Raw genomic sequence first — 11,177 nt, 5'->3', positions numbered from 1 at the left:
CCCACCCCCTTTTCTTTTCTTTTAAGTTCCTTGCCATTCGTCATTCATCCAGACCCGATGGACTGTCCACCTCTGGTGAATTTCACTAACGCAAGAAACACACTTACATAGATTTACCAGTAATACAACATCTCCAAACCACTCTAAACTTCTACACTACACTAGCAGTTCACAATCAATATTAATCAATATGAAAACATTAAATAAAATGCCATACTCATAAGGAGATGCTGATGTAGGTGGAGCAGACCTCCCTTCTTTGCTTGTGCCTGTCTGTGTAAGATAATTGTTCCACTTATACATACTGCCCTGTAAGTACCCAAAATATTAATTTCCAGGTTGAAACAAGCCAGCCAGCAACAGTGTTGGTTGACCCAGCCGATAAAGTCCAGAAAAGTGTGCCTTGAAAATGAATTCATGAGTCATGTCCAATATTGTTCTCCTCTGTAAATCTATCTTTGATGCAAATTTTAACTCAACCAATTAAGAGTAATCAAAACAGCTGAACCAATCAGAGGCCTTAAAAACAATATTGGGTTGTTACAGCTCCCCCAGAATTTGCACAACCATAGCGCCCCGAGGTGTGAGGAGGACCCCGAATCGTGTGCTCATGAAAACACGTCAGATGGTCCTTGACTGATGTTTGTTTGTGATTTAGACTATCTTGGTATTGAACTCAGACAAGTCCACAGCAGAGAGAGATAACCATTGCATGGAGGTGAGCTCTACTATAACATTTCTCTGTTATCTTTGTATTAGCTTGAACCAGCTGATGAGTATAGTATATTACTGTGACATTTACCAGCACCACTTTCTGTTTTCCTTCTATTGTAGATTATCAACATGTGTTTTATCATCTACTACTTGTTTGAAATGTGTGTGAAGATATTTGCCTTGAGCTGGAAAGGGTACCTTTCCTACAGGAACAACATATTTGACGGATTCCTCACCATTCTGCTACTGGTAATTTAGTGTGGCACAATCTTCCACAACCTGCCATTGGAAAATTTGAGCATAATGTGTTTATAATAATCTAATGGTACCTAGGTGACATGGTAGGGGGAAAAGATTATTTGCATTCTCTCACAAAGATTGCATTCTCTCGCAAAGATTGCATTCCCTCGCAAAAACTGTTGCGTTCTCTCGCAAAGTTTTAGTTTTGTCTGTGAGGGGACGCAATTTTTTTAAACAAGTTGATATACTTCCGAGTCAACTTCGGTCTGGCTTTGCAAGAGAACGCAAAGTTTTTGGCGAGGGAATGCATCCCAACCCCCCACCCCACTCTTAGCGGCTCCGTATTAACATGTACAATTCAATACAAAACAATATACTGTACATATTTTTTAAGTACAGAAATGCATAAAACAACTGAGATAATGTGGTTGCACAAATTATCACTTGGAACGTGGATGTGTTGACAATTAACCAACGCTCAAAATCCTTATTTATGGGGTGATCTCCACTTCCTAAGACGCTCACCACTTGCTTGTGCACATTCTGTTAACGTGAACACGATTTAGTGCCTGCTTCTTCTTTTTTTGCAATCTAAATCAGGCCTTCTGTGAACTCAACAGGATAATTTATATTATAAATAATCATAAATAATTTGTCACTGAACTTGTTTTTCTGCCATTAGGTCCTGCAGATAACTATTTATGTCACCTACCGCCTTTCTTATTCACCTGTGTAAGTTCATTTTATTTTTTAATATGTTAGACTGATTATAACCCCTCAAGGGGAAATTGGATTTACGCTGTGCTATATATATTTTGTGTTGCACACCACAGACGTAGACCCAACACCCATGCAGGCATCCAAGGCAAACAAACTTGTTATTTTTTAATTACTTGAACCATGACTCACCTTTTTCAAAATCCAAGTCCTTGTGTAAGGTAGTCAATTATTTAGGAAATTGTGCATTATGTTTTTTTTTTTTTTGTAATACAGTGGACTGCCCCCTGCTTATTCATTTTTTTTTCTCAGAATTTTTTTCCTTTTTCATAGTAGTTATAAAGAATTATTCACAGATTTTTGCTATTGCGGTTGGGCTCGTTGCGTATTCCTGCGATTCGGGGGGGTCCCCTGCATAAGAACAACATCAATTACATCTGGGCAACTTCTACCACAGGAAAGTTGTGTACAAAAAAATAAACAAAAAAATAGAAAATAATACCAAAAAAATGAATTCTATCATGAACCTAAAATGGCACTCGGAGGAGGGAAAAATTCGACTTAGACCAAATAATCCCAATTTTGACCTTTCAGGTTGCATTCTGTCATCTGAACAGCCTGATACAGCCTCCTTGAGTTTGATTGACATAACAGTTGACATTAAATATTCTTTTTTAAATCATTTTGTTCACTGTTTACAACGTGAGTTCAGTTTTTTAAGGATTCATGACTAATTATATTAGAGGTGGCAATTATGACTGTGCAGCTCTGCAAACAAACTGCATGTGTTTATGTATGTCACCACAGGAGCCCATCCTCTCAGGGAGTGTTTTCTCTGTGGGAAATGGTTCGTTTTGTTAACATGCTGATTGTCTTCCGCTTCTTGCGCATCATACCAGATATCAAGGTAGGTAGCAGCCTGGTGGGTTATTCAACTTTGACAAGGAATTTGTGTCCCCCTTTGATTGCTAACTGGGTAGCACTAACCACCACAAACCACCGTTTTGTTTTTTTCATTGAGCAACAATTTTGATAATCAGTAAATTTTGAGGAGCAATTTTTTTGCAAATTAAATTTCAGAGACCTGAAGCAAGGGTTTTATTCAACATAAAAATATGACAATATAACTAATGAAAGATTTGTTTTATTTTTCTTATATAGTCAACAGTTTGTATTTCTTAAATCCATATAGGGGCATATTCTCCCATTTGTGTAAGTCAGAAAAGGCGTGTTGCTGCACAAATATTTTGGGCTGCTCAGATCCACCCTTCGATTTGACTACTAAAAGGTCATGTCAAACAGGTTCCCTATTTATACATCGCCTGGACTGCACAGGCGTCTTCGCTTTTGCACGCTCTGAAAGCTGTAGCAAATCCAGTGCCCCCAAGAAGTTGAAACGTCATATTGCACTTTTTGAGTCATTTCCGCTGTTCTCTGACGGACAGTGACTGTGCAACGTGTTTAGCCACACTAGTTAGCGAGCCAAAGCTCATGGCTTGACAGCTGGTGTGGCCCAAGTACCACCATGCTTGCATCGGCCACTTACTTGTTGTGTGTAGGTGACGTAAGCGCATTGTCCACGCTGACGCTCATGCGTCCAGCATAGTGATGCTTTTTGGGACTGTTCTCGCCATTCAAGTATTGGATTTTCAGTTTTGCTATTCAGTGTCTTTTTTTAATGAGGAGAAAATGTGAATTTTGACTTGCAAACTGCGACACAAAACCGAAACCAAAAAATATTCTAATTTATAGACACCAAGAAGTAGCAACCTAACATTTTTTTTATTATATACAACAACAATAAAGGCGATTCCGATTGTGGTTCTTACGGAAGAGGATTAGGGCCAGTTAAGAGAGGAAAAAAAGGTTGGCAGGATTCTCATTTCATTCTCAGAATTCTCACTTTAAAGTGAGAATAATAGCACTAAAATTGGAACTGTCACAATTCTCACTTTAAAGTCAGAATTCTAAGACTTAAGTTTGAATCCTGCCAACCTTTTGTTTCTCTCTTCACTGGCCCTAATCCTCTTCCGTAGGTTCTTGTGGTCTTTTATAAAGATAGTTTTTTTAAGATAAAGACCAGACTACATTGTTGCTGTGGTAATTGTTTTTGTAAATGTGTTGTATGGGATTAATTAACCAATAGAGTAGTCTCATGACAACATATTTCTCTTCCGTGCATTTATACAAGTATTTTGTTCGGCAGATTATGGCTTTGGTTGCAAGTACCTTGTTGGACCTGGTGAAAAACCTAAGAGCTTTTGCAGGGATTCTGGTGGTAAGTTAAAAATGATATCCTAAATGAATTAGATGTTGTATAATTTTGGCTCTTACACATAATCTTCTGATTGACAAACATTGGAATGAAACATTAGTATGTCTTTATTACTGAAACTGTACTCTGTAGTTGCTGTATTTCTTTTTGTATAGCATAGATTGATTTCAAATGTACTGTACATATGTTGATCAAAATGTAATGAATTGAAAAACAATGTTAATGGTTTCAATATTTGTAGCCAATTAAAATCAGAGTAACTATTAACAACGCCTCTAATTAATTAGATGTTATGTATCACAGGCATGACATTTTGTTCAGTTTTGACCTCAGTTTTATTTTTTGTGATTTAGCGTTTGTGCAGAAAGAATTGTAGGGTTGCTTATTTTATATTTTGTTGCAATGTTTTCATTTTGTGTATCTGTAATTTATTTATTTTAGCAATATCATAATATTGCCTACCAGTGAGTATGTTTAAATACAGTCAAAACCCCTTTTAAAACCCGAATATTGGCAATAATATTCAGGTTTTGAAAAACCTGAATATGCTCTTATTTGGGTTTTTAAAAACCCGAAAAAGCCCCGTGTTGGCCCTTTTTCTAACTGTAATTCTTCGTCATATTAATACATATTTAGGTAACTCGATTAAATAGGGTAGGGCATTGCTTTGCCTTTTGTGCATGCTCAATTCGCAAGTAATCTTGGGGCCTCTTCGGATTGTCATTTTTGCCTAGGAAATTTCCTTTTCTTTCCGAGCAAGGTGACTGGAAGTACTTGGAGGATAGGAGCATTTGAAATTGAATTCTACAAATGTTTAGGAAAGGTGCCTGTCTGTATGCCACCTTCAGCGAAGGTTACTTCTGACCAACCTTTACAACAGCATATTGCTCACAATTCTTTACGCTCAAGATTCATGCGCAAGACTTTAAAAATAATGTAAAAAAACAACACACTCATTTAATAAAAATAGTACTGCTGTCAAAATTTAAGTGTTAACTCATTGAATAATTATACAAAGTAATTGCAATATCATAGATCCTTCACAAAAACATATTAGTATATGTATTATTTCTATTTCATTCATATTTTATATATGATTACTAATATCTTATAACTAGAAATCCAGAGAACTCATCGTAACGCCTCCTTCCCCAACAAGCAAGTGGTGTGAAATGGATGAATGCTTCAATAAATCATTCATAATATACTCAATTATGATTTTTTGTTTTGTTTTCATTGAATAACTTCAAAGGTGATCTGAAATATCACAGTACTGCATTATTTTTTTTTGTCTACATAGAAAACAAGTTGATCAAACATTAAAATGGGAACGCACATTGTTCTCTCTGCAGGTGGTTTACTATGTGTTTGCTGTGTTTGGCATCTGGCTGTTTGAGGGTGCCATTAAACCACCAGAACACATGAGGTATCAATATACTTTTTTTATTTTTTTAATCACACCTGTTGTTAATAATAATAATAATAATATCTGACAATTTTGCCTTGCGTCTCAATGTTTGTGCTTTTAGCTTAATTTACTTATGCAACTAAACTCACAAAGAAAGCTTAGCCGTGTCTTCCCTCATTTTGTAATGGGCTTGACTTTTATGTGATTTCAGCGTGCCCTATAATACAACCACGAAAAACATCACCTCTAACTTCAGCGCTGAGTGTGGCACCTATGAACAGCTAGGCTACTGGCCAAACAATTTTGATGACTTTGCTGTAAGTGTGTTCTTTTTGTTTAGAAAGGGTTCTGCCATGGCATTTACAATGTAATCTGGATTTTATATTTAAAATGGGCAAGGACTCAATTCTGAAAAAAATATGGGTTTCAATTGTTTTTGGCTCGCTTTTGTGGTGTAACTTCTACTTTGGTAACATTGGGGTCCAAAAACACAAAAGTGGGTTTGTTTTACCAGCAAGGAAGAAGAAAATATTTTGTATTTTTTGAAGATCAATCCACTGATTTGGCATCGTGAATTTTGATCGTGAGAGAATACAGGTGGTCCCACTTGCGTCTTGGAAAAGCTGCAAAATGATTGTTAAAATTTTCAAGCCACGGACTTGACTACTGAAGAATGTTCAAATTATTTTGCTTCAAAAATGTTACTTGTCAGCACTTATATCATTAACTCATTCACTCCCAGACATTTTCACTGAAGCAACCCCCTTCTCTCCCGGCTGGTTGACTGGATTTTGACTGATTTTGCCAGGCCCACACAATATTGTGTTCTATGGCTAGAAAGACATGGAACCTACCAAAAGAAAGATTAGTGTCTTTTTTCATTGAGAAAAAAAAGTATATTTGTATCTGTTTCCATTTTGCATCAATTAGCATTAGAATATAGCTAAGTTTCGTCATTATTCGCATTCTTGGTGAAAACACTGGCGAAAAGAGCTTGTTGTAGCATGGCCCTGGTTGATCTCTTATACTCTGCTGCCACCTGCTGGCCCTTTTTTTAATAACTAAATTTGCTTTAAGCCACCTCTTCATTAGAGAAGCTTCATCAAAGCCTTCTGTATGCTCTTGCATAAAAACAAACAAACGTGTAAACACGGTTTTGAGAGTGAATGACAAAGTTTAAAAAAACAACGCTTTTACGTTTTTGGGTTTGAATTAGTTCATTCATATACACCAGTTAGCCCATTTCATGAGCAGCTATACGTTCCTGCGCTAACATTGCCTCCACCATATTTGAAACTAATGTGATAAAACTTTGGATTCATAGTTGTTCCTTGTTGTTGTTCTCCATCATGTTCCCTTTCTATAAGTTTCTTTATTTTAGACCATCTATGATATCCTGCTGAGTGATGTGCCTAGTTGAGGACATGAAATAGCAAGTGACACGTCTCTGAATGTTAGCACTCGAACAACCAGATGAAAGTGTGTTAGTGTGATACTTTGTACTTCTTACTACAAATGTGATTAATCTGGCACATGGATATTGTGTTACATTTCTCATGTATATAACATCTGCTCATTCTAACTCTAATTGCTGTCATTATGACCTAATGTATTTGCAGCATCTATCTATAGGCTATTGGTAGTTGGTCATACTGACAATAAAATGACCAAAAAATACAAATGAAAACGATCGCTCTCTCCCTGTCTTGTAGGCGGCCATCATTTTGCTGTATGATGTCATGATAATCAACAACTGGCAGGCCTTCATGGAGGCATATAGCAGATACACCACTGAGTGAGGAAAAAAGAAACAGTCAACATAAAACAGCAATTGAATATGACGTAGAAGCAACTTAAATGTGTTTGACGTTTCTCAGGTGGTCCAAAATCTACTTTGTGTGTTGGTGGGTCACCTCCTCTGTAATGTGGGTTAACTTGTTCGTGGCACTCATCCTGGAGGTTAGTACACTCAATGCACAGACAAATATGTTCAAATATATTGTGGTGAGAGGGAACAAAATGTTTATAGTCAAAGATTAATTTGTCAAGGGTGGAGAGGCGGGGAGTTTAGGCTTTAATAGCCAATTTTAGGAATTATGACTTGACTAAAACGTTCGAAAAGTTTCGATTTGACTTTGACTTGGTAGTTATGATACTCGACATTCGACTTGAAATACATGACTTACCAGTTTGTATTTAAAAATCTTTCTAATGTTTAAACAATGTTTGGTTTTTTTCACCAGTGTGTGCCACTTTTGAAAGAAGTGCAGGTTTTTAGCACACTCAAACTAGCAAGCCACCAATATGCTATGAGGTGTAATGTTAGGCCACCAAATGAAGCATGTATCTTACGGGGATATCCTGTTACGTCCTTTGTTTGACGGAAATATGGCAAAACGACAACATGACCAACTGAGTTTTCGAGATTGATCAATTACAGCTGTTTCGGGTAGACCGTGATTTCTGTTCAGGGAAGAAATATGGGGGTGGACTCTATATCTATAGAGAGTATTCACATGACGTCATGTGCCCCACAATGTGTGCCGTTCACGGGTGCTGGGAATGTCGAACAGACAAAGGAGTTTCCGGAGAAGAAACACATGGATTGCAAGGATAAATCAAAAAGATTTCCAACAAAATCTACCACCTGTGTTCTGGCCATTTTGTTTAAGGGAAGTATTATTGTAAGATGGTTAAAATGCATTTCAATCGTAATATGTGACCCACTCTGGCTACAAATAGATTGAATGGTCAAAAGTTTCGATTTTGAGATTTCTCCAAATACCTTCCTTAAGGTCTCTATTCCTTTCCCAGTAGCCCAAAAGTTTCAATTGTAGTCTAAGTGTATGAAAATAAGTGATGAGTCTACAATGTTGTGTAGTAACTAAACATGCTAGTGCTTGTAGCTCGTGCGGTCAGGGAACTAACTAACTTGGTCTCAGAATAACCCGAGATTATTTGCCTCTAATCACAAATGAATGATATAAATGCACATAGCAACCAATAAAAGCCGAAAGGACATAAGACGCAAGAACATCCGTGTTTTGGGATCGAACCATCCAACCTCAGAACATACGGGAATGTCGCCATGAAGTCCGGACACCGACAAATGTTTGTAATCCAATCGATTCCATTAATCAAACGTTTCAACGTGTACCGCTCCAAGGACTGTTGATCTAAAAACCTTCCAGATCCGTCTTCTTTACACAAGTAACATTAGAGGAAGCTGAGGATGACATCATCAATATTAAAAAAAAAACAACATTCGTTGTAAACATAACAGGAGCACAGTTGAGAGCGCTGTAAAGTAGCCAAATCATATGGCGCTGACTCGCGAGGTCACATCATCCCGTCACGTCACTGAATACTATCTATAGCATTTAAGGTTGGGATACAAACAGTGGACTTACAGGAAGCCATTGCTCCGAGGAAATAGAGCATTTGACTGTCAGATGCCGGCCACGCTCAGGTATCAAACAACCATGGCTCAGCTTCGAAAAACAGGTGGTACAGTAGATAGGTAGTTAATCTGAGCCTTGAGCAACTTTGGTGTCATTTTCAGTCGACAGCAAGTGGCAAAATGGCTGCCACCCTGAGACGGGTGACCCAAAATTATCAGCTAGCGTAGGCCTACCTACTATACCTTGGTTTGCCTATCAGTCAGCATTGTGTGTGTCTGCGTGTGCGTGTGTGTGTGTGTGTGTGTGTGTGTGAGATTTTGGCACTTGAATGATTAAATGTATTACATGAGTCTTGTTTCTGTCTCCTATGTCCAAATGTCATGTGGGAATAATGCCTGAGCCCTCCTCCCCAAACATTTTGTCAAGTGTCTCTTTTCCCCCACCACAAATCCAAGGTGGCAACCCTAGGCTGCATAGAACATATTATAAAGGCAACATATGGGTTGGCTACCCTTACCATTTGAGATCAACAGTGTGATGAATATATCGTTGAGATTTTTTCAATACATGTTATTGTACTTATTAATGTGCTTAAATTATCTTAAATAGGCAATATGATCACAAAATATTTGAGGGAAGCGATGCAGTACATGAGGTAGACCAATGGCAACCAACCTTTTTTGCGCCTTCAAACACCACCACTTGCCCAAAGACAAATGTGCTATGCGCCAGATATCCACAACCCTAATGAGTACAAATGGTATAGGAAACCAATGGATTGAAGTTGTAAAAAAAAAATAAAAATAAGTTTTGCGTATAGTTTCTAATCGACAAAAATTTGTGTAAATGGAAGATTTTCTTCTGTCGGAAATAATTACTCTTTGCTCTCTACCAGAACTTCACCTATAAGTGGGATCGCAGTCACAGCTGCTCTGTTACAGATGTGGAGAGGATCAGATACGAAACATCTGTTCAACTCATTTTCAAGTATGTAGACATGATGTTTGTTACAGTTAATGAAGATTGTTTTTGAGCTGACCAAAAATGTTTGCATCTAATTTCCATCTCCTATAGAGAGCAAGTCAAGGAGCCAACAGAAGAAGAATTGCTTTGTCAGCTGCAACAACATCACCACCTACACTTGCACTGGGGACACACATGACAAACAGAACATGCAAGCTCTAGCATTATAGTTTGTTGTGACGTTTTTATTATATGCCAGTAGAAAATATATTTTGGCTCATAATGTGATCCATAAAAATCCATATGGGGCGGCGTGGCTCAGTGGTTGAGTGGTCGTCTTCCATCCGTAAGGTTGTGGGTTTGAGCCTCACCCCTGGTGACCATGTCGAAGTGTCCTTAAGCAAGACACTGAACCCCGATTTGCTCCCAGTGGACCTGGCAGCGCCTTGCATGGTAGCAGTCGACCACTGGTGTATGAGTGTGTGTGTGTGTGTGTGAATGGGTGAATGTGAGGCATAATTGTAAAGCGCTTTAGGCACCTTATGGTGTAGTTAAAGCGCTATATAAATGCAGTCCATTTACCATTTTTACCATAAAGTTTTGTTGGAATCTGAATGTATTGTTATCCTGCTAAGCTCCCCCCCAAAAAATTACCAAATTGATAAAAGAATGCAGACAGGTTTACCCAAGGTGCAAATTTTTAAGGGCATTAATAATGTTTGAATTAAAAATTAATTTGCTGTAGAGGTAATAATGGATTAATTTATTTACTTGTCTCAGTGATATTTGACACTGATAAAGTGAGTTACAAGAAAAACGTGAAATACGCCTCAGTCCTTAAAAAAAATCCTCGAAAGGTAAAAAGAGCACACTATTTTATACTTATTCGATTTTACAAATATTTGCATGAACTGTTAGACACTGTGTTCATTAAACATGGGCTTTTAAGTGTGACAATGGTGGCAACGTGGACATAATGGTGAATATTGTTGTTTTCAAGTGGTACTGTTTTGATTTTTCATTTGCTGTAACATGTATTTTGCTGACAATCATAGCAAGATATTGAATGAAATTATTTTTATTTTTTGTTGAAGTTTGTAAATAAATAAATAACACTGAAGTAACTTCCCCAAGTATTTTACTCAAACTAATTATGGGGGGTTGAAGGGACTGGAAGTACGTGCGGACGGCTTTACATTTTGGTCCTTAACGCTTATCAAAGAGTTTACCGCAGCAGGCACACACATGCACACACAACATGAAGCATTATGAAACTGCTATGCTAAGGTGGTCATTGGGTAAATTAAACCCATTGTTTAGCTTAAGAATAGTCATCGTGATTATTTTTGATTGATTTGAGTGCCCTGCGATTGGCTGGTAACCAGTTCAGGGTGTACCCCGCCTACTGCCCGAAGCCAGCTGGGATAGGCTCCAGCGCCCCCCGCGACCCTTGAGGAAA

The 11,177-nt window shown here is 37.8% G+C and overlaps 1 protein-coding gene across 5 annotated transcripts in view; it reads left to right on the top strand.

Annotated features, from left to right (window-relative positions):
• tpcn2 (two pore segment channel 2) overlaps positions 1–10,842 on the top strand; it is a 41,614-nt gene extending 30,772 nt beyond the window's left edge. For 4 of the 5 annotated variants that reach the window (XM_077563074.1, XM_077563073.1, XM_077563078.1 and 1 more), the window contains 11 exons: positions 659–718; positions 835–963; positions 1,637–1,686; positions 2,479–2,578; positions 3,878–3,949; positions 5,299–5,372; positions 5,566–5,671; positions 7,067–7,149; positions 7,232–7,313; positions 9,651–9,742; positions 9,830–10,842. In XM_077563074.1, coding sequence (XP_077419200.1) covers positions 659–718; positions 835–963; positions 1,637–1,686; positions 2,479–2,578; positions 3,878–3,949; positions 5,299–5,372; positions 5,566–5,671; positions 7,067–7,149; positions 7,232–7,313; positions 9,651–9,742; positions 9,830–9,917 — 936 coding nt within the window. In that variant the 3' untranslated portion in view covers positions 9,918–10,842. The remainder of the gene's footprint in view (positions 1–658; positions 719–834; positions 964–1,636; positions 1,687–2,478; positions 2,579–3,877; positions 3,950–5,298; positions 5,373–5,565; positions 5,672–7,066; positions 7,150–7,231; positions 7,314–9,650; positions 9,743–9,829) is intronic. The other variant, XM_077563075.1, reaches the window with a different exon arrangement.
• Positions 10,843–11,177: the final 335 nt, after the last annotated feature.

This window comes from Vanacampus margaritifer, chromosome 4, assembly GCF_051991255.1.
Source record: "Vanacampus margaritifer isolate UIUO_Vmar chromosome 4, RoL_Vmar_1.0, whole genome shotgun sequence".
NCBI classification, from domain to species: domain Eukaryota; kingdom Metazoa; phylum Chordata; class Actinopteri; order Syngnathiformes; family Syngnathidae; genus Vanacampus; species Vanacampus margaritifer.
The sequence above is the reverse complement of the archived record's forward strand: the minus strand, read 5'-3'. Positions and strand labels throughout refer to the sequence as shown.